Source organism: Myiozetetes cayanensis, unplaced genomic scaffold (assembly GCF_022539395.1).
Source record: "Myiozetetes cayanensis isolate MyiCay16 unplaced genomic scaffold, myiCay2020 scf6-25, whole genome shotgun sequence".
Classification (NCBI taxonomy): Eukaryota; Metazoa; Chordata; class Aves; order Passeriformes; family Tyrannidae; genus Myiozetetes; species Myiozetetes cayanensis.
In genome coordinates, this window is record NW_026087853.1 from 626656 (window position 1) to 654463 (window position 27808).

The window sequence follows — 27808 nt, forward strand, 5'->3', positions numbered from 1 at the left end:
AGTAACGATTTGGGGATGAGAGAGTGAGAGAGTGAGAATTTATGGGATCAGCTGGGGAAGAAATTTACTGATGTTACACAAATTCAAGCTGCAAATCAGCTTGTCTGAAACATCAGGGATTTTTACTGTGCAAGTCTGGAATTTTTTTGGTATTATAGACTAGTAAAACTGTGAGTTACTTCACCTGGGTTTTACTTTAGTCTAAAAAAAAAAATAAAAAATCTAAATTATTTCCTATGACTGACATAACTCTCAATATTTCTACAGTTAGTAGTGAACATAAGGAAAGATCCACAGGGGTTTAAATATTGAATTTTGAATTTAATGCAGCAGCTGGCATCACATAGACGGCACTGAAGATTTGTTGTGCTTTGAGAACATCCTCTCCCCATCCTAAATTAAAGACTAGAAATAACCAGCACAACTTCAGTGCTTTTGCTTGTTGGCAAAAGTTGCCGTTTTTAGAAGAGCTGCCAAGATGGAGGCTAAAATAAAAATCAAAAACTTAAAAAGGGCTGAGTTCAAGCTGGATGGGTTTCACCGGAAATCCGGTGAATTTGTGTGTAACTCAGGTGTGAAACACTGGATCAGAGCTCCCATTCCCTTAGGACTGCATGTAGCTGCCTCTTTTTCCCCTTGGAAAAAGTCATCTTAGTAGCTTCTTTTGCCCAGTTCTGTCGCCCACAAGAGCTCTGAGAGCAGCCTGACATCTTGGAGCGTCAATGGCGTCGATTTAATCTCCCTCTCCTCTCCAGATGCTCCACTCCAGCTCCAGCGGGACGCGTAGCCAGAGCCCGCACTCCTGGGAGCTCCAGCAGCCGGGCTGTGCCGTGGTGCCCAGGGAGCAGTTCCTGCAGCTCCAGCAGCAGCTGCTCCAGGCGGAGAGGAGGAGTCAGCGCCTTCAGGAGGAGCTCGAGGCTCGGCCCTCGGACACGAACGTGCAGCAGGTAAAGCAGAGCTCCCTCCACTCCATAGGTTTTCAGCTTGAAGGGTGGGTTTGGGTTGGTTTTTTTTTCTCCCCCCTGATTCTGGTGAGATCCCTTCTCCGTTTATGCCAGTTCAGAAGTGTAAATGAACGTTCGTTCCATCAGAAATGTGTGCAGTGATGTTGTTGAGCGTCTTTAGCCTGAGCCACATCTTTGTTCCGAGGTTCTCCTCAGCTTTTTGGGATCCAAAGCACTCCCATCCACACTCAACTGGCTTTTCTCCCTCTGATCCTCCTGTGTTTGTAGGGTTTTTGTTGCTTTAAAAGTCTGGAACTATTATTTTGAGCGATATCCCACGCCAGATCCATCCCGTAAAATCCCAGTTTGGGCTGGTTTTGTCACCTGGAATTCTGGCAGTTGTTGTAGAGCAGAACACAAACAAATTAATCAGTTTTTTTATAAGGTCAAATCTTCATGATTTGGCCATGAAACAATTTGTTTGGAGAAGGTTGTTAATGCTACAGAGAAACTTCAACGTTGGCATTTCTAAGGAAAACCAATTCCAAGGAACGATAATTCCATCCGCTGCCCTTAGTGGGCAGAGTCACTTTTAGTGGTGTTCTGATTTTTTTTTTTTTTAGCTTGTAAAATTCATATTTTTTTGTTGAATTATTTATTAGAATTGAATTATAGGCAATAGATAAAAAATTTGCATCTCCTATGTAACAAACTTTGGACTGAGATTGCCAAATGATCCTTTTTTTTTTTCTAAATCTTTGGCTCAGGCCATAGGTCTTAAAATAATATTATAACTTCATCTTAAAATTAATATTACAGCTTTATCTCCTTGGAAAAGATAAAGCTCTAAATAACTTAGATAAAAAACTACAGGTTTTTTTTTCCACGGGTTTTGCTAGAAAAGTTTCTAAATTTACTCCTAAAAACGTGCATTCTCCAGTTATAAACAAGGCCACAACGTTTTTTGTTTGTGTGAACTTTGCCATTTCTCTGAGCACATCCTGCTTTAATCCTCACTGGTGGCTTCTCTTCTCCATCCTGATTCCAAAGGCTTAACATTCAGCTGACTTTATTTCCATTTTAATGTCCCCTTGAGCACCTTGAAAACTCTCATCCCAACCCCTCTCCATCACCTTTCCACCAGTGAGTGCAAGGCCAGGTTACTTCCCTGCTTTCTGTGTAAATTTTTTTTGCTGCTGCTTTGCATTTTTGCATTTCTTAGATCCTGAGGTATCCAAAGTTATCCTTCTCCTTTTTTTTTTTTTCTTTTTAAATGGGATTATTTTGTGTTTATCCTGCCTTGCAGTTTTCATTGGTTTTTTGAGCGTGGTGGTCTGTGCTCCTGCTCATTTTGCAGTCACTTTCCAGCTCTTTTCCTCCAAAGGCTGCTGGTTTATGTTGAATTTTCACTGAATTAAATTAAATTATAACTCCTGAGCTGTTTCTACTGTGTTGGCCTCTTCTGAATTGCCAGTGACTGTCCCTGCTGTGTCTGGTGTTGTGATATTTTTCCCTCCCGTTCCTTGCTCAAAAACTACATTTGGGAGCCCTTTCATGAGCCAACATTTCCCAGAGTTCTCTGAGAACCAACCTGGATTTTTGTTCAGGGTACTCAGAGCTGCTCAACTTCCCCCCCTTTTTCAGGTCTTTATTTCAAATTTCAAATTTCATGGGATCACAGAATCACAGTTGAAAGGGACTCACAAGGCCCCTGAGCTTGTTCACTCTGAGGGCAAGAATTAAAATTAGGTTTAAAATAGAAAAGCAAAGTTTTTAAAGGTCAGTTGGGCTACATTTTTTCACAAATGCTGCTTGGCAACCTGTGAGATTATATATATATAATCTCATATATATATGTGTGTGTGTGTGTATATATATATTAATATTAGATAATAGTTTAGATATATATTATTATATATTATATTTTATATTTATTATAGTCAATACACTATTTAGATATATTAGATAACATTATTAATATTAGATTATATATCTTACATTATATGTGTGTGTATATATACACATATGAGATATAAGATTTTATCTATATATATGTATGTATATGTATACATGTGTATATATATAAAAATATATGGATTTTATATATAAGGAATGTATGATATCATTTTTATAGATAGAAAACTTTTTATATGGATTTTATAGGTATAAAATGCATTTTGTGTTCTATATCTCTAAAATGCAGTCTATATTTTGTATCTCTAAAATGGGGGATATATTTTATGTATAAAATGCAGGGATATAATTTTATCTATAAAATGGGGGATATCTTTTTGTCTATAAAATGGGGGATATATTTTATCTATAAAATGGGGGGATATATTTTGTATCTCTAAAATGGGGGATATATTTTATCTATAAACTGTGGGGATATATTTTTATCTATACAATGGGGGATATATTTTTATCTATAAAATGGGGGACATATTTTTATCTATATGTAAAATGTATGAGATGTATATAAGGTATGATATATATATAAGGTATATATATGGTGTGATATAGAGAGAAAAATGGAGGGTATTTTATACAGAGGGAAAAATGGGGGGTATTTTATACAGAGGGAAAAATGAGGGTATTTTATACAGGGGAAAAATGGAGGGTATTTTTTACAGGGGAAAAATGGGGGGTATTTTATACAGGAGGAAAAATGGAGGGTATTTTACACAGGGGAAAAATGGAGGGTATATTACATATATAGTGGCAGATAACTTCCTCTGAAAAACTTTGCTCCTTGCAATTAATCACTGCCATTGACCTTTTGAAAACCCTGGATGAGCCATTTCAAGAACCCTTAAATCTACAAAAACACCCCCTGAACCTCCCAGCTGTGCCTGTGCAGTGCTAACACTCATTTAGAGCAACAAAAATACCAGATATTCTGTGTTTCCTCTCCCGTGTGTGTGTTTTTGTCCGTCCTGCATCGCTTGTATTGGTGATTTTAAATTTTTTTTTTTTTTTTTTTTTTTTGCTTGAAATAGACTTATTTACTGTGCAGAAAAAAATGTGGATATCAGGGTTTTGAAGTATCCATCCCACTTCCCTTCTTTCCCTAGGCCTTGCTACCGGAGCAGCGAGCAGTGCATGCAGATTCCTACCGGAGGATCGGGCACCTCTGACAGCTTTGGCTGCTTTAGGATTCCCTTTTCCATGATATAAAAACACACACACACAAAAAACATGAACTGGCATAAGCTGAGAAACTTTGAGGATCGAATTATTTTTGTGCTTTTTTTTTTTTTGCCTTAAAAAAAAAAAAGCTATTTAAAAAAAAAAAAAAGACTCTCCGCGGTGTTATTTTTTTTTCCCTCTTATTTATTTTGTCTAGAAGCTGTTTTGTGAAAGCTCAGAAAAGCAGCTTTTTTTTTAATTTGTCACACAGATGCTCTTTATTTATGTTATTTAAAATGTGCAGTTGTGTTCAGCGAGGAAAGAGCCTATTTTTCTCAAATGCTACTAATTTTATATGAGATTTGAAGCAAATCTGGGGTATTTATACTGCATTTTTGTATAAGATGTATAAACTTTTTAACAGGGAAAGATGACTTTTTTTTTTTGGATGTAAATGAAAAATAAAACCTTTTTTTTTTAAACATGACGTCTCTTGTCTTCGTAGCATCGATAATTTCAGCTTCATGAACGAGAATTAACACATTTGAGGTGAAATATTTGTCTTTTGAGGGTGGTCATACCAGGATTTCTGGGGAGATCTGTAGTGGGGATGTTTTTAAGTGCAGATATTCAGATTTTCTTTAGCAGATGTACCTATAAATTTTAAGTAAAGAATTTCCATAGTACATGGACATATTCAGTGTGGCCTAAAGGGTAAAAGGGCAGTGCCAGAAAGGGGAAAACTATTAACACACTTGTTTCTTGGATAACACTCCAGAGTAGTCTTTATTTTGTCTCCAGTTACTTGATTAAATTAGAATGTTAATGCTTTAATAGGTCAGCAAAACACCTGTTCAAGGTCTATGATTTTCTAGTTGAGAGCCATCAACAATTTTGTGGTTGACGAGGTCTTTTTGCTCCTGTCTTTAATGACCTTAAAGCTACTGCTTGAGCTGTTTGTTTGGGTTTTTTTTTTACTCCTTATTAAACATGGAAAAATATAAGGTGAGAACGTTCTCAGATCCACTGAGAGCCCAAAAAATAGGGATCACAGGTAGTGAGAGCACTGTAATTCTTCATGCCCATGTAGCTACTCACTCGAGGCTCCTGCAGCCATTAAGAAGTGGAATAATGAGCCAGGGTTTGGAATTCCAACCCAATTACAAAGGATGACTGATGATAACTTGGCTAGAAAGCCCTTTAAGGTTGTGCTGATTTTTTAATCTAGAAAAATATCCGCTCCTGCCATGCTGTAAAACTGTTTTCTGCATGACTCTAATTTTTGCCATAAAAATGAATTATCGTATAACCCCATACACAGATTGAAAGAGTTTTGGGTGTCCCAGCAAATCAAATGTTGAGGGGGCTTCAATCAAACCCCCACAAGGGGATCTTTGGATGGTGGTTTAGATGAGGAATTACCCACCTGAAACATTCCTCCCTCAGTCTCTCCTTGATCCTCCCCCACCCACGTGATGGTTTGGAGTTTGAGGCTGTATGGTTTTTGGGGAGGTTGGTGCTTTCTCCAAGCTGATCTTCCCAGATGAGCTCCTAGAATTAGAGTCACAAACTGGCATTAAAATAAAGCCTCCATCTCCCTGCACTCGGTGTCTAAAAAGTTCCCAAGTACAAGGCAGTTTGTTTGTAATTCCTGCTGGTTCTTATTTATTTGGGAACACCTGACTCAGGTGCTGGGGTAACTCTCATGGCACTGTTACTGTGCTTTTAATTAGACTGTCACCTCACTGCAGAAAAAGAGGAAAACCAGTTCAGGGCTAATGTATGGAAACGTTATTTGTCAACAATTAATCTAAAAAGACATAAAAAATCAAGTTTGGTAGAGGAGCATCCTATTTTTTTATCATATTACTCAGCTTCAAGGAGTCTTTGGAGTGGGAGAGTTTCACTGTCAAACGTGCCCTCGTGACTTAAATCTTAGTAGTTTTAGGAAATAATAATTAAGGTTTGCTTGGCATTTGGTTTCCCACATTCAGCAGAACTTAGGCAGCACCGAAGAACAAGAAAAGTAAATTATCCAGATCTGACTCTGGTGGTTAAGACTGAATTTTGTATCAGGTTTTTCTTGGATTTGGTGATTTCAGATGTGACTTTGACTTGGAAAACAAGTGCAATGCTGCAACTGTCCCTTAAGTGTTGCCATAACCCTTTTCTTCCACGAAGGGTTTATTAATTTTATTTATTTATTTATTAATTTTGACTCCAAAACAGAAGTGTGGAGTGCCAGGTGTTTTCTTAAATATAAACTGGGGGAAAAAAAAAGTAGTCTGGTGAAGGCAAACTGACTTTTAACTGATTGTCACGTAAATGTCGCTTTCCAGGGGGGTCATGAGCAGCTCCTAAAAATGATGGAAGAGCGCATGGTGGATGTGGAACAGAAACTGAGGCTTGTAAAGAGGCTTCTCCAAGATAAAGTGAATCAGCTGAAAGAACAAGTGAGTATTCCTTGTCTTCCTCAGGTCATCCCCATTCCTTGTGGGAACAGCCGAGGGGGCAAAAGCTGCCGAGTGGTTGCTTAGAATGAAGTTTAGGGTGATTTTTGGTTTAATGCTTCTGAGCTCAAGTAGAGCAGATTTGCCCAAAAATTCCTGAAACTCCGGATTAGGAGTTTGGAGTCCACCACTCAACGATTCCCTAACTCAGGAAACAAACATCAAATTCCAGCCGAGGATCCCTAACTGGAAAGGTTTACTTAGAAAATTTTGGAGGAAAAAGAACCTGATGAAGAGTTGAGAGAGGATTATTGTACAATTATTGACTTCTTAGACACCTCCTGCTCCAAATGCACCTTGTTTGATGTGGTTTGGGGGTTTTTGGAAGTGTCTCTGTGGGATCACCGGGCTCCTGGATCCTCTTGCGACCTGGATTTACGCAGCACTTGAAGCCCTTTCTCATCTCCTTGAATAACTTTTCCAGTCTCAAAATACTCAGAATATTCAGTCTGAAGACTCCAGGTTTTCAACCAAGACGGTTGAAGAATAAGATGGTTTAAAAAATAAAACGAATGGGCTGGTTTTTCCTTTGACATCCGAGTTACATCTAACACACCCGCCTCCTATTTCTATTATAAACTTGGATCTGAACGTAATTAAAAAATTTCAATGTAATTTTTAAATTTCAGGGGTTCATTTATCCTTGGTGAGTAACCGTGTCCCCGTTCCCACCGCAGCTCTCCAAGAACACCAAAGCGGACGCGATGGTGAAGGATCTGTACGTGGAGAACGCGCAGCTCCTCAAGGCTCTGGAGGCCACGGAGCAGCGGCAGAAATCCGCCGAGAGGAAGAACTACCTGCTGGAAGAGAAGATCGCCAACCTCAACAGGATAGTGAGGAACTTGGCGTCCCCTTCCTTCAGCTCAGAGATCAGGTCGTAGCAAAGCCACCCCGGGGTGTGCCAGGCCCGAGCACTTTACTGGAACGCTGATATTTCAGCTCCTCACTGCGTTGCCTTTTCCTTATTTTTTTATTTTTTATGGGGGAATTTTGGTGAGCACAGAGCTAATTCCCAAACAAGAGTTTTGTTTCTCCCCCGAATTGTCCCTCTGCTAAAAGTAATGTTCGCTACAGGAAAAAAACAGACCTGGTTTTTTTTTTTTCTGGGTTAAATTATTTTGATGCCTTGGGTTTCACGTCAAATCTAAATTCTGAATATCCTGTACTGTTGAAGACTGACCTGTCAGTATTTCTAGGTTTTGGAGCGTGAATTATCATTCCCAGAATCCACGTGGAAGCCGAGGCCTAAAAGCAAATTTACGTCCCTGAATTCAAAGCTTTAAAATATTTTTGGGCTTCCTAAAACACTTCTGAAGTGCTGGAAGGTTGGGCTTCGACTGACCAGTCAGCTGAAATATAAATGTCAGTAGAAATGTTACTGAAGGCAAGGCTTTCCTGGGATGGTCTGTGTCCTACAAACTGATCCTGGGTTATTCTTTGTGGCTTTTTCTGTGCAGAGCTCAGAAAAAAAAAAAAAAAAAAAAACAAAACCACACGTTTATTTAAAATATATAACAAGGCTGCTGCCTCCCACTAAGTGTAATGGTATTTCATGTGAAGAAACTTCCCAGCTGGCAAATAAAGACTATTTATATTTTTGATTTTTTTTTTTTTAAAGCTGTGCTGCCAGACGACTTATGAAGCTGTAGAGGCCTTAATTTTTTTTGTGTGGGGAAATAAATTGTATTAAACACAGGAAGAGCCACTCAACGGAAGCGAAGATGGGAGTTTTGTTTGTACAATTTGTAAATTATCACATGCAATTTGTAAATGCAGTAGAGCAGTGCAGTGTGTTTGTTAAACAGCTGGCAGAAAGAGTGGAAAGGGGCACTGGGATGATTTTGTCAGGGGAATCCTGGCGCTGGAATCCTCACAGGCACGGAGCTTTGCTTTTGTTTCGACCTAAGGGATGATTTGTAGTAGATCCTAGAGCAGAATTTAAGTCTGTGATTAACTGCAGTTAACTGTGTGAAGAGACATATTCAATGTGAATACGACGAACTCAGGGAATAACAGCCTAAATTAACTTCCTTCAGCGTTGTAAATGTGGATATAAATGTCAGTAGAAGAAGATAAACACGTGTTAGGAAAAGCAGGATAAACCAAATTGTATTTAGGTATTACCTTAGTCCTCCTCAACCAAGAGAGGAGCATCAAGGCTTGGAATGAGAGGGGATCCCTCCTTTGGGATCAGCGGGAGGGGCTGGGAGAACGCAAGATTTTTGGGAACAGCTTCAAGCCAGCCCAGTAAGACACCACTGAGCACTGTAAATCAAACTGGGGCCACACTGGCAATGCTTGGAACTGGACCTCTTGAAACAGCTGGTTGAGAGCACAGAGGGAGGGGTGTTTTGTCTCAGAGGCCACCAGCAAGGTTGATAATTCAGTCACGAGCCAGAAGTCCCCCAGAAAATGGGATAACAACACTGCCTACAAGCTGTGGAGGAACCTCTGGAAAAGGAGTTTTTCTTGGTGCTGGTTAGCACGTGGCTGTAGAGGATGCTCTCTGTGGCTGTGGGGTTACTTACTAATTTTGGAGTGTTGATGGACCTTCTCCTCCTCCTCCTCCTCCTCCACTGCTGGCAACACAGTGGAAATGGAAATATAATCATGGAAGAACAAACATCATGTTGGAGCATCACACAGTCCCTATAAATTACTTCACTGCTGTGCTTTCCTTAATGTCTGGAGTGGGGATTTCTCCAGGTCACCTGAAAAACAAGGATTTACGGGTTTTTCAGAGTCCGCAAAATTATCTCCCCGAATTGGAAACGCGGCAAATCGATCTGAAATTAGCAAAGCTCCCAAATATTCCCAGGAAACAAAGGAAATGAGGTTCAGAACTGTATTTGGGAATTAGCTAGCACTAATTTAGTACTAATTATTTTAACCCTGCTTCATACCTTGGCCTTGGTTTACTTCTCTCTGTGACCAGGGTGTGAAGAGAGAGAATATTTCACTGAAGTTGTGCTGCAACTCATTTCACATGACTCAACTTTAAAGGCTCCACTGCTTAACTAATTCTTTTAGTCTCCTGGGAGTTCTTACCAGGCTTTTACAAACCAAACACGCAGGCATTGCAAGAGCACAGCACCAAAAGGGGAGCCCAGGTGCTGGAAGGGAAGGGAGAAACAGAGAAAAGGGGCTTTTTGGCTTCTCCCTTTCCCCCCTGTCCTACCTTACTCTGCTTTTATTTCATTTAGATGCAATAAAAACCCAAAACCAACCTAAGCAGAGGAGAGAGGAGGAGGAGGAGGAAAACGTCCTAGTGGTAAATATTTTTGAGGCAAAACTCCACTTCCGCTGGTGCATGTGTGTGAATTAACCCTCAGAAGTGCCTTTTGCCATTCCACGTTTTTAGAGCCTTTCTCTGCTGTGCTGGGCTTGTTGCTCCAGGCCAATTCAGGGCAATCCCTTCCCAGAGGAGGGATCCCAGAGAAAGGCAGCGCTGCTTACGGGTGTCGCGTTGCTTCTTGGTCCGTGGCGTCAGCTCAGGAGAGAGGCAGCTCCTCTCTTTACAAAAGTCCAGGCTGCTGAAAATAACCACATAGCCGTGTAAATTATTAAAGCATCGCTGGTGTTCCGTGCATGAATGTGTCTCCTATGCAGCATAGGCAAAAAAACCAAAGTATTTAATGTTGTAGCAGTCAAAAGGCACTGAATTTTGTCGGCCTCGTTAGTACAGCGGGTCTTGCCGTGTCACATCTGAACGACTTTATTACCTGGAGGTGTTTTGTTTTCGACTGTTGCTTTATGAACCACTGTGAAAATAAAGGCACGTGGACATTTCAGGTTGGGGGGGGTTTGGAAGGGCACAGTCCCCAGTTACATTTATATGTGCTAAATTCCCACAGTTGAAGCGCTGCTTGTCAGTTTAGAATGATTTAAAAAGTCTACTTTGTGGCATATTCTCCAAGGAGTACTTAAATACAAAGAAAATTGAAATATTTGAATTCTGGTTGGGGGGAAAAAAAAAAAAGGGTTGTAACATATTTGATTTTAATTTTAGCCAGATTATGTGTTAGGTAGAGCAGGGGACAGTCTATCAAATAAAACCCTTTTGTTTACTTATGCCATCCCTGTCTCTCAGGTTTTCCATCATTTACCTGTTCAGTCTCCTGTTTGGTGTCATTTCATGATGAATGACTTCTGTACAAATGAAAAAAAAATGTATATATATTTTTTTCTATCGAGTTTGTTTTGTTCTGGTGTAATATATTGTCCTTAGAACATGGTGTAAAGCTGAGAGATGAACCAACTTACACATTATTTATAACGGATGCAAAAAAAATACATTAATGTATGATCCATGCTTGTGTCTTTTGTTCTTTATCCAACGTGAAAATCATAGAATCATGGAATAATTTGGATTGGAAGGGACCTCTAAAGGCCATCTAGTCCCAAACCCCTGCCATGGGCAGGGACACCTTCTGCTAGACCAGGTTGCTCCAAACCCTGTCCATCCTGGCCTTGAACACTTCCAGGGATGGGGCATCTACTGCTTCTCTTCCCATGGAATTTGCAGGTATTTCAAGCAATATCTGCAATATTTATCAGACAGAGCTTTCATAGTAACAGAATCCCAGGATGGGTCAGGTTGGAAGGCACCACAGTGGATCATCTGGTCCCACCTCCCTGCTCCCGCAGGGTCATCCCAGAGCACGTGGCACAGGATCGTGTCCGGATGGCTCTGGAATATCCCCAGTGAGGAGATTCCACACCCTCTCTGGGCAGCCTGTTCAGTGCTCGGTCACTGCATAGTAAAGTTCTTCCTCGTGTCCAGGTGGAACGTCCTGGGCATCACTTTCTGCCCAGTGCCTCTTGTCTTAGAGAAGGACAAGCTAATCCAATGGAACCTGGCCTGGATCAGGAATAGTGTGGCCAGCAGGACCAGGGCAGGGATTGTCCCCCTGTGCTGGGCACTGGTGAGGCCACACCTCGAGTGCTGTGTCCAGTTCTGGGCCCCTCAATTAAAGAAGGACATTGAGGGGCTGGAGCGTGTGCAGGGCAGGGAACGGAGCTGAGGAAGGGGCTGGAGCAGCAGGAGCGGCTGAGGGAGCTGGGGGGGCTCAGCCTGGAGAAAAGGAGGCTCAGGGGGGACCTTCTGGCTCTGCAATCCCTGACAGGAGGGGGGAACCGGGGGGGGTCGGGCTCTGCTCCCAGGGAACAGGGACAGGAGGAGAGGGAACGGCCTCAAGTTACACCAGGGGAGGTTCAGGTTGAACATCAGGATGAATTTGTTTACAGAAAGGGCGGTCAGGCCCTGGCAGGGGCTGCCCAGGGAGGTTTGGAGTGCCCAGTCCTGGAGGTGCCCAAGGCAGGCCCGGCCGTGGCACTCAGTGCTCTGGGCTGGGACACAAGGTGGGCATCGGGCACTCGATGATCTCCTTTTTCAACCTCGGCGATTCTGTGGCTCGGTGATTCCGTGCCACTGTGATTCCGAGCTTACGGAACTCTCGGGGATTCCAGGATTCCCGGGGGATTTCCTCGGATTCCCCGCTCCCGGTGCGGGGCCGCGCCCTCCCGGCCGCGCGGGGTCGCTGTGGCGGCGCCCCCTCCCCTGCGCTGCCCGCGGCCGGCCCGGAGGGGCGGTGGCCGCCGCCTTCCCACAACGCCCCGCGCGGCCGCCGCGTCCCCTCAGCGCCCCCCGGCCCGGTCCCCGATCCCCCATCCCGATCCCGGCCCCGTCCCGATCCCCCGGGGGCGGCCGGACCCCCCCATCCCCGCCCTGCGGAGCGGGGAGCGGCGCCGGGCATGCGGGCGGTGGCGGCGGGCCGGGAGGTGGGATGCTGTCGCGGAAGAAGACGCGGACGGAGCTCTCCAAGCCGGGCGAGGTGCAGGGGAAGTACGTGAAGAAGGAGACGAGCCCGCTCCTGAGGAGTGAGTGTCGGGGGGGACACCGGGGGGGACGAGCCCGAGGCCTTTGTGCTCGGCCGGAGCGGGGCCCGGAGCGGCGCGGCCCGCGGGGGATCCCAGTGGAGGAGGGGGGGTCGTCCCTGTGCGTGTATGAGGGCGTGTTTCTCTCTTCTCTCTCCCTCCGTATGTGTGTGTTTAATTCCTTTGTGAGCCCTGGGAGGTGACGGAGGGAAGATAAAGGCAAGCCCCACTTTCAAAGCGGGGTGCTCGTCGTACCCGGCCTTGGTGGGGTTTGCGGTTTCCTCAGTTCTCGGCTCCGCGGTTTCAGCGGGTCGGGGTTCACGGAGTCTACACACTTCTTTTGGGGTTTTGGGGTTTTTTGTTTTGCATAAATTAAGAGATCACAAGGCCAGGTTGGACGGGCTCGGAGCAACCTGGGCTAGTGGAAGGTGTCCCTGCCCGTGGCAGGGGGTGGAACACGATGGATGGTCTTTGATGTCCTTTCCAGCCCATTCCGTGATTCCGTGACCTCTCTCTTCCCGGAATGGAGCGGTGCTTTTCCCGGTGTGCTTTGGGAACGAGATAACTGTCCTGCCAGGCAGTTGCATAAAATCCCTGCGGAAGCACAAGCTCCAGGTGCTATCCATGACTCATCCCGGTGAGGTCACCTGGAATGCACGGAGCTTCCCGCGGCTCACCTGGCTCTGATGCCACAGCCCCGTTTTCCTGGGACTGGACAGAACACCGGCAAATACCCACTGAGAACACTCTGAGTTTACTTTTTTCAGTCGGTTTTCAAAGACAGCCCGAGACTGAAATGTGTTTATTTACCCTGTAATTGCGGGATTAGGGTGGGAGTTCCCAGCTAGCAAGAACTGATTTGCTGGCAGGAGCAGGCACTCAGCTCTTCTCAAAGTGTTTGCTGCACGAGTTCCTCAATCAATAGGCAAAATAATTCAGTAGTTTGATTGCTTTGGCTTAGTCCTTAGACACAAAAACCCACTAATTTTTGTTCTGTTAAGCTGTGGGTGCGCCTGAGGTGTTCATAAATTTACACGTTTATGCTCTTACGTGCTGTGGAGGGATCATGGTAGATTTACTGCTGACACCACCTGGGTTTTTAGCCTAAGACTCACATTTTACCTGTAAGAGTTTATTAACACAAAGTAATTAATAATAGGCATAACCACATTCTGAATGAAAGCTGTCATTTGTGTTGACTTAGCTGGAGGGAAAACTACTTAATTTATATCATGTTGAAAGTAAAAGCAGGGAGAGGAGGAACGTTTCCCTTGCTGGAGGGAGGCAGTGAAATTGTAAGGGAGAAAGTGAAATATCTCTGTGATAATTTGAGGATTCAGCGTGTGCAGAGTGACAGCATTTTTGTGGCTGAGCTTGGTGACTTTGGGGTGAGTGGGCACGGTGTGGATTGTGTTCCTGTTTGCATCCTGGATCCCTGTGAGCCTGCGGGCATTAACATCTCGTCGTTCCCAGTTTGTAAGCACAGTGTTCCCAGTGAAGTAGAAGCCAGGATACTGGGATTTTCTTGACCCTTCTAATAGACCGATGCAGCCACAGCACAGAGTGGGTGGTTTGGGGTTTGTCTGTGTGCTTTTTGATGTGTTTGGGGTTGGTTTGAAGTGGCAGAACTCAACCATCCGGGCACTGGTGGAGGCTGTGCTGGTTCCTGGCGCAGCAGGACACCCTGCAGCATTCCCGCTCTGTCTGCACGTGCAGCAGGTGGGTTTTGCACGGGAATTCCCTCAGTTTTAGGGGTGGTGCTCGGAGGCTCGATGTGGGAGTGCAGGCAGAGTTCTGACCTCTCTTCCCCGCTCTTTGCCAGACCTGATGCCTTCCTTTATCCGTCACGGTCCCACCATTCCGAGGCGAACTGACATCTGCCCTCCTGACCCCACGGCCTCCGCCTACGCCCCCGGAGGAGATGGAATCGTTTCCAGGAACCAGAGCTTCCTCCGAACACCCGTGCAGAGGCCGCCTCACGAAATAATGAGGCGGGAGAGCAACAGACTGTCGGCACCCTCCTATCTGGCCAGGAGTCTGGCCGATGTCCCGAGGGAGTACGGCTCTTCCTCGCAGTCCTTCCTGGCAGAATCCAGCGCCGGGCTGGAGAACGGGGACCCCGGGGCGCGCTGTTATTACTATGATCACTTCTACGAGGCCCAGAGGAGGCGGCAGCTGAGCGAGAGAGCCCACGAGGACTACAGGTATTACAGCGAGCACAACGGGGAGCTCTTCCAGAGGATGGCCCACAATCATGGCAGGCACACGTCAGGTAAGGGCTTCTCGGGCTCCTGCTAAGAGCTGAGGTGCAGCTGGAGGATGTTTCTGGGGAGAGTTGGGCTGTGTAGGACAGAGCTGCTTTTCCACGTTGAGAATTTTTGATCACGGACATCCAGAAAGGGAAAGTGCTCTTTGGCACGCTCTTTGTTTATTAAATAAACGGGATAAATTTAAGCAAATTGGGGTTTGCTAAAGGACAAGCATATATGCAGCTCACCTGCACGAAGTTGCATCAGTTCCTGGCTAAGAAAATATTTTCTTTTTATTATTTGCTGTTGCACATCACGACACAGAGAATAACCAACAGCTCGAGATTGTAGCATTGCAGCATCATTGTTGTCGTTACTGTCATTATATTTTAACTCTCATTGTCTTATTATTTAATGTCATTGTTTTAATTTGACCCCAGTAATTAAAATGATTGCTTATGAATAGTCCAAGGGAGGAATGACTGCTTTGTGTAATTAGCAAATTGGCATCTCCTTTCTTTTAGCTCCTTTCTTTTAGCTTTTAATATTGTTTGCATATATATCTGTTTCCCCCTCAGTTTTTCAGTGGAGCTTGTCTTTGTTTTCCAAAGAACAGCATAAGAAAGAGGAAGCCATTTAACACTAAACATTTTCTGAAATGTTTGATTCTGTATTTGATGCTACAAAAACTACGCCCAAGGAGGAGTTTGAAAGGAACATTTCAAACCTGTAAATAACGTGCCCTCAACATGAAATACACTGTCACTTGTAATCTGCAAACAAAGCAGTAATTAGTCTCTAATAAAATAAATCTCCTGTCTAGAAAAATAACCCTGGCAGGAGGAACATCCAGCATTTAATGCTGCCGAGCTCCTGTGTGGAATTAGAACCTGGCAGGGCCTTGTGCTTCCTTTCCCACAGAAACATTTCCATGAGAAGTGACAGAAGGGGGATGTGGGAGCTGTCAGGCAGGAAATTCAGAAATTCTGAGCTTTAGGTCTTGCTGCTTTAATCCTCCTTTATTTTGCTAAATGCATCTGATTTTACCTCCATCCCTGCTGGTTGTTGCTCATCCAACAGTCACTGAACACTCCCCTGGTGCAGGTAAAGAGCATCTGGGAGGGTTGTGCTGGGATATTTTTGGGAAGAGAGGCAGGAGGGGAGGATTTCACAAACCAACCAATCCATCAGTTTAACTTCCAAATTACTACAGCTGCTGTGTCTGCTGAGGAGACTTCAAAAATTAAAGCTCTTGATTGAAAGTGGAGTTTAATCTATCAAGTCTCTAAAAGTAGGGCTTCACAGCCAGATTTTTCTCAAGGGTAGCAATTTCTTCTCTCTAAATGAGCTTCTTTGTCCCTGCTGTTTGTTTACCTGTGTCCCCTTAGCCCTGGAAATCACGAAGGAGCTGCTGCTGTTTGTTTGGTCTCTGTCATTCCACCTCACATTTAACATTTAAATGTTAGTTTGAGCAAATCCTGCACAGATTTTGTAACTTAACCTCGTGCATTCGTAAGGAGGGACAAGGGTGAGCCTTTTGCCTGCCAAAGCATTTCCCTTTCCTCTATTTTTTTAATTCCTCTCAGCGTGGAATATGAACTCTGAAATTCCTCTCCCAGTTTCACCACAGTAAGAATGTCACTCATGTCCTTCATTTTTTACGTCTCTTCAGTAATTGCTGTTACTTTTTCTCAGTCAAAGAATTACGTGGCCCAGTATAAGAAAACCTTGGATTTTCTTACTTTCATCTCACCATGAAGCTGATATATTTTTTTTCTTTTTGAGCCATCCTTCAAACCTTGAGCTGCTGCAGTCATTTTTCTTTAATTCCTCGTTCCTTTTCTCCCTGCATTTCCAGAATCCTGAGGCAGGCCTTTTGCTTCCATTGTCTTTGTCTGAATTCCTTTTTGTCTTCTACATCTGCACTGTTGCTTCTGAATGTCTGACCTGATTGATATTCATTGGGATAATTGTTGGCAAAATTCCTTCATCCCTACAGTTTCCACTCAAAAATCTCTTTATTGGGTGGAGTCTGTAAATGCTGCTTTCTGCCCTTTCCCTCCTCTCCCACCTTCCCCCCTCTGGAGGTCAATTCTGGTCCATTTTGGGTGCATTCCCAAGGGAATGACGAGCACAAGGCGTTGTTGCTGTTGGTGAATATTCCATTTTAGTGGTGGTTCCACCAAACCAGGTGGGTTTTTGGGAAGTGAGGAGGTGCCTGAGAGTTTCAGCTTTCACTCCAAATAAAGATTCCCCTCTTCATAATTTGGAGAGAAGTTTCACACGTGCTCTTGGTGGGATCTTCAGGGTGTTCAGCAGAGCAAGCCCCGTGGTTTTTCAGCACTTTGTTGCCAGCATTGCATGTTCTTTCCCAGGCACTTCCCCTTGAAGTCACATTTTCTCTGTCATCATTCCATTCTCCCGTGTCCTCCTTTTCTTACTTTCATTAAATTTGCTTTTAATTCCCAATCCAGTGCTGCTGATGTCTCTGCACAAAGTTTCCAGTTGAGATACCTCCTAGTTTTTACATGTTTACCTCCCTCTGTGGCATTTCTCGAACTTTTTTTTTTTTATTTCTTTATTTTATTTTATTTTTATTTTTTAGTGTCCTTTTTCAAACTTATTTCTAAGAGCCTTTTTACCTGTCTTTCCTGGCCATGTCTTTCCTCTCTTCTAGGTTAAAGTTTTGGGGAGGTCTGTGGTTGAAGTTATACCTACAGTGTAGCTTGGAAGTAACTTGTAACCAAGACCTCAGAGTTATTTGTCCCTGTGTGAGCGGTAAGAACATTCTTCTGTGTCTATGAAAAAATTGCTGAGATTGAAATCACAGTGTGGAGGGACTTTGTTGCTGCTTCTGCACTAGAATGAGTTCACTGGGATGGCAGAGGAGAGGGACAATTAACAGAGTGAAAGCAGGTTCATCTCGCAAACCTCGTTAAAAACTGCAAACTGGGGTTCCTGTGTCGTAAAAGAGCAAAATAAATACAGGTCGTGACAAGGGACCTGCTCAGAGCTAAAACAGCCACGCTTTTTAGGTGTTTCCACGCCCCTCATTTTCAAACAAGTGGCAGTTCCTGCCCTTTTCTTCCTCTGGGCTGATTTTTGCAGTCGTTTTGCAGCGGAATTCTCGCAGCTTTCCCAGTCCTTCCTGCCGTTCCCTATTTGGGAAGCTGTGCTTGCTTGGAACGCCCCCATTCCCTCTGACAGAAGAGGTGCTTGTGCTCAGGAAGTCCCTCTGGATGCTTTGGAATGGGTGAGGAGGGCCTGGGGCCCGCAGGCCTGGCTGGACAGGAGTGGTTGGAGCTGCTTTTTTGCCGTTTTGTTGTTCCTTATTCCCTGAAAATCAAACCGTTGGTTCGTCTTCTCCTCCCGTCCTTCGTCCCACTTTGAGGAGGGGAGGGAAGGGAGAGGATTTTGGCATCCTGGAAAAAGGCTCTCAGGACAATTGGGCTGATTAAAGACAAACGGTGGTTTGGGAGATTGGCTCTTCAGCACTTGGAAGTGTGGTTGGAGGCAGCTGTGGGGAGTCCCTGGGCTCTGGAACCCCCCTGCCAACATCAGCTCCTCCCAAAGGGAATCTTTCTCCTCAGAGGTTTTCCCTCTTTTCCCTTTGTGCTGGGGCTGGGATTTCTCTCCTGTCCTTCCTGCCTAACAGACTGAAGAACTGCCCTTTGCTGACCTGCAAATGATTCCCCCAAAGGACTCGGATTTGTTTCCAGGCAGGGAATGAACCCCCTTTCACCGGGCTGGGAAAGCATCGACACATCCATCCATTCCAGTTCCTTTGTTCCACCCTGGGGGAGCAAACCCAACACCACCTCTTCAACTGAAATCCCAGTTGTGACTTTTATTACCCTTAAGATCCGTTTTTAGGAGCAGGAACTCTTGCCGTGGTGCTCAGAGTTAAAGGTGGTACTTCAGGACCTTAAAACTGAAGATTCTGTGTTTTAGAAAGGGGAGGAAAAAGCAAAGCCTCAAAGTCATTTCAGTATTGACGTTCCTTAAAAGCAACAGCGAGCCCATTTTATATTATATGATATCACTGTGACCAGAATGACCAGGTGAGGCTAGAAAAGCTCTGAAGAGACGTCCTGAAAAGGATTTACAAACTGCATAAATTCTAATTATTTGTCGACCATCCTTGAGATTCGATGGTGCTACTCAGGGGGGTTTGTAAAGACCATCCTCTCAGAGCAGAGGAAAGGAGACACTTGGAAAAAGCAGATAATTTGAGCAACTCTGTCCCTTAGGAAAGCAGGAATAATGAGAATTTCTGACTTGTTTAGGCCTAGGGCTCAGACCTTATCTGGAATTCAAGAGGGTCATCCCTGGCAATGTGCCATGGAAAGGGCAGTGTCCACAGGCCATGGGTTTGGGCTGGAGCTTGGAACTTTCTTCTTTGGTTTAATATTTCGGGAAAGATCACATAGGAATTTACTTTTGGTGTTGTTCAGTCTTGTTATTGATCCTTACAGGTGTATGTATATCAAAAAAAAGTCAATTTTCCTCTTCCTGTTCAGAATCACAGCAGGAGCTTTTCCCCTTACCTGTGTATCCACTCTCCCTCTAAGGAGCATCTGCTGAGGTTTGCCAGGAAAACCAATATATCATTTCTTTGGATCTCTCTAATTAAACTCCATTTACAGAAAAAAAAAAAAAAGAAGTCTAAATTGTACTAATTATTGATTTTAAATGCCACGGTGGGCTGGTGGCTTTAAGGGCACCGTGAATACCAACATCACAAAACTTCCCCCACACACAGAGAATATCCCACCATGACCTGTGATTTTAAGGGGAAAAATAATAATAATAATAATAATAATAATAATAATGACAAACCTGAAGCATTTGCAACCATCAGTTTATAAACCTGGCCTTTGATTCCGTGTTCCTGGAACACACGAGTTCGTTTGAATGGTGTGGATCTGCTGCCCCCAAAACATTCTCAGGAAGCCGAAATGTTTGTGTTTTGTCCGTGGAATGAAAGCCAAACAAGTGACATCACTGAGAGGGGCCGGAATATCTTCCCTGCCCCAGCACTTCCAGAGGTCAGGAAGCCCCCAGGATGTTTCTTTTCTCTGGAAGTAGAGGCCTGGGATGCTTAATCCCAGTTAAAGGTGGACACAGCTTCCCTTTGTAGGCTGGCAAAGAGGTAAGTGCTGACACAAGAGGGAACCCTTCCTTTCTCTCCAAAAACAATCACCCAAAAACGCTATTCCTGAAAAAAAACCAGGAGGAAGGGGTGTGTTCCCATCAGTGAACGTGGGATGTGTGATGGAGGCACTTCCTGACTCCTAAAATAAAGGGGGAAAAGTGGCTCCCAAATCCCTTCTGCTGGCTGTGGGAAATGGTGACACACAAAGTGATGATACTGGGATTGACTGGATGCATTTGGCTGTGGGATGAGAAGATAATTGGGAATTTCTTTACATGTTTAACTTCTGCTGTTTAACTGCAGAACTGGGGGAGCTGAGGGGAAACTGCTGCAGGGATTTAAAAAATGGAGTTGAATTTGGGCTGACACATCCAGGAGGTTGTAGATTCCCAGGAATGGAAAGAGACCTGCAGAATTCCTGCTTATGTCACCGTGGTTTTGTTTTTGGGGTCTTTTTTGGGGTGGATTTTTTTGTTTTCTTGAATTGGCATTATGTCTTTGATTTCAACCAGCTTCCTAATTATCCCTAGGAAAGGACAGGAAAGGAACTGTGTTTCTTTGGGGCATCTCTCACCATCCACCATTCTGAAGTGCCAGTGAGCAGTCTCTCAAATTTAGTGGTAGATGAATCCCAGGTGTGTTGTGTTTCCAGGGAAGAGGTGGGAATTTAATCACCTACTGATGATTTCTGTCAGCCCTTCAAGTTTTAATCGTGTTCCCTGGTCCTGCTGCTGTTCTTCACCGGTTCACCTAAAAAACATTGTTGGGGTTCTGTGATTTTCCTCGATCAGCTGTAATTTCTGACTGTAACTAGAAAAAGAGAGGTTTTGTAGATGAATGCTGCAGCTGGGACAGTGTGCTGACAGAAATGATCATTTCTGTGGCACGATAATTAAATAACTAAACCCTGATCTCCCCTTTTTTTTTTTTTTTTCCCAGGCATCGGCAGAGTTGCTGCTACATCTCTAGGAAACTTAACAAATCACAGTTCTGAAGATTTACCTCTTCCTCCTGGCTGGTCAGTGGACTGGACTATCCGAGGAAGGAAATACTACATAGATCACAACACCAACACCACTCACTGGAGCCACCCTTTGGAGCGGGAGGGGCTCCCGCCGGGCTGGGAGCGCGTCGAGTCCGCCGAGTTCGGGGTCTACTACGTGGATCACATCAACAAAAGAGCTCAGTACAAACACCCCTGTGCTCCCAGGTAAGGCACACACCCCCTCTGGGCTCCTGTTTCCCTTCATCCCGTTAAGGTGCCACCAGTTTGGTCTCAGCGTGCCAAAAAGTTGTTTTTAGAGCCGAGCTCTGCTGGTTCTCGACCCACGTCTTGAGGGGGAGGTGTAGCTGTCTCGTGTTTCTGTCACAAATTTGGGTACGGGATGTTGCTCCTCAGTCACTCCAGCAAAGCAGCTCTTCAGCTGTCAGTGAACCAGCAAGGCTGCTGAGAGCAGAACTGACCTGTTCAGGCTGGAAAAGGAACTCGATCTGATGCTCCCAGAGGCGGCTGAACATCTGAAACGCGAATTAACTCTTGTCTAGAATGGTATTTTAGCTACCTGTGTTTTCCAGGCCGAATTAAGGTAACATAAACCAGATGTAACAGTGAATTCCTGCCACTCAGTCTGCTTTGCTGGTACCCAGACAGTTTTCTAACATGTGGCACAAACGATAAATACGTGATACATATATTTACTGTATATGAGAAATACATGAGGATGCCCTTACATGGAATAACTCACCAGCTGCTGCCTGGACACACTGGTTTGAGGTATCAGGTGGTGGGTTATGTGGCTGAAGCAGTACTTTGTTGCTGTGTGATGTGATGTTCTGTGCTGCTGTGGCGAGTGGGTGTGAGGGCACTTTCACTGGATGATCACAGCGAAGCCCCCACACGCTGCCCGTGAGCTGCTCGGGGCAGACCCACTGAGGCCACCCCCTGCCCCAGCAGCCCTTGCACCCCTGGATCTGCGTGTGAGTGAAGCAGTGAACGCTGCCAGTGTGTCAGGAGTGCCTGGAGCTCACAGCTTTCCCTGTGTCCTCGCAGCGTTCCCCGTTACGACCAGCCGCCCCCCGTGTCCTACCAACCGCAGCCAGCCGAGCGCAGCCAACCCCTGCTGGTCCCTGCCAACCCCTACCACACTGCTGAGATCCCAGACTGGCTCCAGGTCTATGCCAGGGCTCCTGTCAAGTGAGATTTTGCCTTTTTTTTTATTATTTTTATCCTTCTGCAGCTCACACCTAAAAAAAGGGAAACTAAAGGATTTCCACGGGAGGGAGAACTCGTGTCTGATCTTTGCTCGCAGCACGTGAGGGAGTTGGACCAAATCTTTCTCACCTTTGCTTTGCTTCCAGCCTTACTCGAAATCATCCCAGCACTTCTTGCAGCTCCCAGAAAGCTCTGTCAGACAGTGGAGGGTGGGATTTGCTGTCAGGTGGTTGGTGGGAGCGGCGCCACGTGCTTAGAAAATATGTGAAACATCTCTAGAGTGCGACTTCCTCCTGTCTGTCTTGCTCCTTTTTAAAAAAACACCGCTTTTCTTTCACCCTTAAGAGTTTTAAATCATGGAATAACAGAAAGGTTTGGGTTGGAAGGGATAATAAAGATCACCCAGTGCCACCCCCTGCTATGGGCAGGGACACCTTCCACCAGCCCAGGGTGCTCCAACCTGGCCTTGGACACTTCCAGGGATCCAGGGGCAGCCACAGCTTCTCTGCCCAACCTGTGCCAGGGCCTGCCCACCCTCCCAGCCAGGAATTCCTTCCCAATCTCCCATCTCTCCCTGCCCTCTGGCAGTGTGAAGCCATTCCCTGTGTCCTGTCCCTCCATGCCTTGTCCCCAGTCCCTCTCCAGCTCTCCTGGAGCCCCTTTAGGCCCTGGAAGGCCAAATACAGACTGACATTTATATTTCTACTCAAGAGGTTTCATTAAAAACTGAGTGGTGATAAAAGTCACTTTGTCAGAGCAGCTGCTGAGGGAGCAGGGAGTCTCCTCCAAGAAAAGATTTCAGTCAGGACAATGAACCAAATTACATTTTCTAATGGATGCAGCTCTGCAGAAGAGTAACACTAAATATAAAGCAATAAAAAACCCAAATATGGCCTAATAGTTATTCAGTCATGTCCTTTTTCATAAGAATGTGGAGAAACTCAGTTTTACAGCCACGAGGAGGCCGCTCTGTAATTGGAAATTCAGGCTGTGAGTGATGCTCAGTGACTTCCACTACAAAGAAAATTCTCTTTGTTTTATTACTTTCCTCTAGTAACTACAGTCTGAATGGGTTTTATTACTCCTTGTGACTGCTGGATTTGCCAGCAGCCCATGAAGATTTAAATTGCCCTGAAATCCCCCAGCATTTCTTTCCTAGAAATACTTTCCCACTTGGCTGCAGCTTCATTCCTTTCTTTAGGTCTTTGGCACGTGCAGACAATGCAGTTTTAAATATTTCAGCCTGTGCTGTGTGTGCATTCTGGTGGATCCTTTTCTTGAAACAAATTTAAGACAATTTAAGCAATTTGTAGCAAGTCAGCTGAGAAAAATTAAATCAGTTTCATTTCAGCCCAGTTTTTGCACTGAAATCATTGTAAGCTGTTTCTCAGGGTGGGTTGGATTTGGCTCGTGGGGAGTGGAAAGGGAGAGAGAGAGGGAAGGAAAGGAGTTGTCCCTGTAAACTCAACAATCAGGTGCTTGCAAAGGTTTTTGTACCTGGAAACCTTCAAAACCCTCTTTGTCAGTACAGAGCTCAAACTCCCAAACAGCTGCAATTTGTTATTTCTAGGGTTTTTTTGGGAGTTAAAAAAAAGTGATTTTAGCAGTGCAGCCCTGTCAGGATTAGGGTAACTTTAATACAGAAGTTACAAAATAAATATTTTATAATATATTATAAATAAATCTTTAAAAAATTTCACTGATGAATAAACGTTATTTAGGAAGTTTATAATTAGTTAAATTGTACAAATTCCTCAGAGCATCTTTGGAAGTCACCTGCATGTCTTGGTGCTTCTCTGATGACCTTTCAGGGGGTATTTGCACAAATTCACTGATATTTCATCTTCAGCCTCTGCTGAAGTGAATCCCCCTTATTATCCTGTAACTGCACCAACACCTCTGTTATTCCATGAGTTTCTCCAACTCCTTTAATCATCACAATCACCAGCTGCCAATTTCCAAGTTAAGACAATCAGATTGTTGGTGAATTGTGTTTTAAAGTCCTGGGACGAGCAGGAAAGGAGGGTCATTGCAGTGATGGTGGAACCATCGCTTTGCTCAGAGTAAAGCAGCTTTAAATATCTCTTGGAGATTGTTGCTGCTAATTAACCAAGAGGGGTTAATTGGAGGGGGTTAGGAGTCCCAAGAGTACAGCTGGAAGGAGAAGCCTTTGGAAACGAAGGGTTGTGAGGGGAGGCTGGCAGTGTCCTGCCTGTTGGGCTGCTGGAATAATCAATCTGTTTTTGTTACTCCGATTTTAACAAATGGTAAAGGTTAAATCTTGTTCTGAATGGGGTTTAATGCTTCTAAAATGCATTTTCACTGAATCCCAAGGATGGTTTGGATTGGAAAGGACATTAAAGCTCATCTGATTCCACCCCCTGCCATGGGCAGGGACACCTTCCACCAGCCCAGGGTGCTCCAACCTGGCCTTGGACACTCCCAGGGATCCAGGGGCAGCCACAGCTTCTCTGGGCAACCTGTGCCAGGGCCTCACCCCCTCACAGCCAGCAATTCCTTCCCAATATCCCAGTGGGAAGTGGGAAGCCATTCCCTGTGTCCTGTCCCTCCCTGCCTTGTCCCCAGTCCCTCTCCAGCTCTCCTGGAGCCCCTTTAGGCCCTGCAAGGGGCTCTCAGGTGTCCCTGGAGCCTTCTCTTCTCCATGGGAACGCCCCCAGCTCTCTCACCCTCTGTATGTCTCTCAGTTGGTTCATTCCGATCAGTTCAGGGGCTCTCCAGCATTTCTGGAGCCCTGCTGTGTTTCGAGGGATCGTTCAGAGGTTCTTCCGACTCCCTTTTCCCCCCCCAGCTCCCAGAAAAGCCCCAAACCCCGCAGCTCCCCAAAGTCTGACCCCTTTGTCCTCCCCCCGCTCCAGGTACGACCACATCCTGAAGTGGGAGCTGTTCCAGCTGGCAGACCTGGACACGTACCAGGGGATGCTGAAGCTGCTGTTCATGAAGGAGCTGGAGCGGATCGTGAAGCTGTACGAGGCGTTCCGGCAGGCGCTGCTCTCCGAGCTGGAGCAGCGGCAGCAGCGCCAGCAGTGGTACGCCCAGCACGGCAAGAACTATTGACCCCTGCCCGCACACAGGACTCTCTGAGGACACTCAACAGCTTTAAAACAAACAAACAAACAAAAGAAGGGTTGGTTGGTTGGTCCTATTTTTTGTTGTTGGGTTGGTTTTTTTTTTTTCCACACTCGAAACTCTGAAAAGAAAGGAGAGAAAAAAGAGAAAAAAGTGCTTTTGTTGAAAAGGCAGCTTATTTTTGTTGACGTTGCACCTTTGTTATTATCCTCTTGAGTATTTTTCTACATGTATTATGTGTTGTTTATAAAAATGGAGATTGTTTGGTAATCCTTTTTTTTTTTTTTTGTAATTTTTAAATCTCTCTCTCTCTCTCTCCATGCAAAGGAGTAGTTTGTTATCCTGAAAAGCAGCGTGGAGTTTGATCAGAGCCCTGCTCCTGGTTCCCTTTCCTCCCAGTCAGCTGCAGTATGAAAAGCTGACTTGTATCTTTTTGTAAGGGCAATAGATGTGTGTGAAACGTTCCGGCTTCCAAACCTTGTTCCGACTCCAAATGACCAGTTCAGGGTGTCTTTCCCTCGGGAATTCGGGATCCCTCTCCTGAGAGAGCTCTGCTCTTTGTTTACAGCTTTAATGTACAGAACACCACCCCTGTTCCTGTTCAGGAACACCAGGAGCTGATTCCTCCCGGCGGATCCGAGCCTGAGTTGCCTTATTTTTTTTACTTCAGCTCCGGATTTACTGCTTGTTTTCACTCAGAGGGGGAACACTTGGGACCTGCCTGAAGACCAAGATCTCTTAAGCAGAGTTTTTTAAATCCTGGCTCAACTGCATTTCACAAAATCTGACCCACTCTGGTGGGAAGGCAAAGGCATTGTCACTGTGCCACCCCACGGGGAAAATCAGGGATGTAACAGCAATTACTGTTCTTTTTTAACGAGCTTTTGTCTTATATTAAAGCTCCTCACTTGGGGAAAATTTTTAATTGTCCACTTACCCTCTCCAGTATTTCCATCTGGTTCATGAATTGTCCTGAAAATGTTATTTATGGATTCTTTTCAGTGCAATAAACACTGCAGACAAAAAAAGTACATTTCTTGTAAATCCTATTCATTCAATAAAAATCATTTTGTTCGATGAATGAAGGGTCGTGGACTGATTTTTTGGGGGCCTTTTAGACCACCAGACAAACTGTTCTTACAAGCAGTAAAAGCCACAGGGGTTTGGGAGGCTCCAGTTTCAGTGGTGGCACCGAATTCTGGGCCTGTCAGTGGGTAAATTACCCATAAAACACCAACTCTGAGAGCCAAAACGAAACCAAAACCGTCAAAAAACGCCAGAGGAGGAGGAGGGGTCAAGAACTTTCCCCCCCCCCCCAAGTAAATAACTTTTCCCTGTCAAACCAACTTCTTAGGAACCAAAAGCAAACTTTAATAGTCCTGACGATAAAAGAATAGAACTGTACCACACGTCCTATGCACTATCATGGATAAATATGTACAGAAATACAGTGAAACTTCCTCCAACACGGCTACAAAGTGACACTTTGTGCAGACAAACAGAAACGGCCCCGTTCCCCACACCCCGTTACGACATTCCACAGCAGAGGTGCCCTTAACAGTGTCTGATAAAGCAAGTTAATACGCCTTTAATTATGTTTATGTCGTTAACTAGTTAATTGAAGGAAACAAACAAAAGAAAAACCCAACAAACCAGCGTGGTTACAATGTTATAACTCGTTCAAGTACCTGAAATAAACCGGCCTTTGGGATAAGCTGCGGCCTCGTTTAGTTGCGGTATCACGTAAATGACCGTTTTCCTCGGTGGGAACTAATTAAGAAGGGGGGTAAATAAGGCTTTGTAGATGAGCTGGGGGAGGGAATTGCTGGCTGGGACAGACCAAAGCGCTCGGCTGCGGCGGTGCCGGACGGACAGACGGACAGCGGCACCTCCCGCCACCCGAGCGCGGCCCCGGCGCTCCCGGGGCGGGACACGATGGGGAGGGCAGGGCGTGGATCCGAGGAGGCGGCGGCGGCAGCGCCTCCCTCATGCATCGACGGGAACGTGCCGGGCTTGCTTTATTTTACACCTTCTTCCTGTCGGGGCCGTCGGGCTCGGAGCGCGGCGCGGGGAAGGCGTGCTGGTACAGGTGCCGGTGGGTGGCGGCCGCGCTGTACAGCTTGTACAAGGCCTGGGGAGAGAGAGAGACACGGCTCGCTGACAACCCCCTTCCCCACCCCGCTCCTAAATCCCCTTCCCCACCCCGCTCCTAAATCCCCTTCCCGACCCCGCTCCTAAATCCCCTTCCCGACCCCGCTCCTAAATCCCCTTCCCGACCCCGCTCCTAAATCCCCTTCCCGACCCCGCTCCTAAATCCCCTTCCCGACCCCGCTCCCGCTCCGCAGCGGCACAGCCCGGCCCGCCACAGCCCGTGCTCGTTCTGTGCACCCCCGCGATCGTGACAAGTTTCCCACACACACAGAGTGTCCCACACACACAGAGCCACAGCTCGCTGAGGGAGAGCCCGAGGGAATGGCTGGAGCTGTGCCAGGGCAGGCTCAGGTTGGATCTCAGGACAAGGCTCTTCCCCCAGAGGGTGGTTGGCACTGAACAGGCTCCCCAGGGCAGTGGGCACAGCCCCAAGGCTGCCAGAGCTCCAGGAGGGTTTGGATGATCCTCTCAGGGACAGGGTGGGATTGTTGGGG

The 27808-nt window shown here is 45.5% G+C and overlaps 3 protein-coding genes across 4 annotated transcripts in view; 2 read left to right on the plus strand and 1 right to left on the minus strand.

Moving 5' to 3' along the window:
* NIN (ninein) overlaps positions 1 to 10893 on the plus strand; it is a 60080-nt gene extending 49187 nt beyond the window's left edge. Inside the window, 3 exon segments of the mRNA XM_050336104.1 lie at positions 756 to 947; positions 6413 to 6526; positions 7261 to 10893. Coding sequence (XP_050192061.1) covers positions 756 to 947; positions 6413 to 6526; positions 7261 to 7464 — 510 coding nt within the window. The 3' untranslated portion in view covers positions 7465 to 10893.
* Positions 10894 to 12192: 1299 nt separating this feature from the next.
* SAV1 (salvador family WW domain containing protein 1) lies at positions 12193 to 26244 on the plus strand. Its single transcript, XM_050336140.1, has 5 exons — positions 12193 to 12463; positions 14283 to 14732; positions 20804 to 21074; positions 21915 to 22058; positions 24953 to 26244. Exons 1-5 carry the CDS (start codon positions 12370 to 12372, stop codon positions 25149 to 25151), a joined length of 1158 nt encoding a protein of 385 aa, XP_050192097.1. The 5' UTR covers positions 12193 to 12369; the 3' UTR covers positions 25152 to 26244.
* A 266-nt stretch (positions 26245 to 26510) lies between these two features.
* ATL1 (atlastin GTPase 1) overlaps positions 26511 to 27808 on the minus strand; it is a 28276-nt gene continuing 26978 nt past the window's right edge. For both annotated transcript variants that reach the window (XM_050336126.1, XM_050336125.1), the window contains one exon: positions 26511 to 27294. In XM_050336126.1, coding sequence (XP_050192083.1) covers positions 27187 to 27294 — 108 coding nt within the window. In that variant the 3' untranslated portion in view covers positions 26511 to 27186. The remainder of the gene's footprint in view (positions 27295 to 27808) is intronic.

Bases quoted from the DNA above. Each gene is read 5' to 3' on its own strand.
- SAV1 (XM_050336140.1), top strand. From the start codon at position 12,370: ATGCTGTCGCGGAAGAAGACGCGGACGGAGCTCTCCAAGCCGGGCGAG. The intron at 12,464-14,282 runs GTGAGTGTCGGG...GCTCTTTGCCAG, and splicing joins GACGAGCCCGCTCCTGAGGA to ACCTGATGCCTTCCTTTATC. The intron at 22,059-24,952 runs GTGAGATTTTGC...CCCCCGCTCCAG, and splicing joins TATGCCAGGGCTCCTGTCAA to GTACGACCACATCCTGAAGT.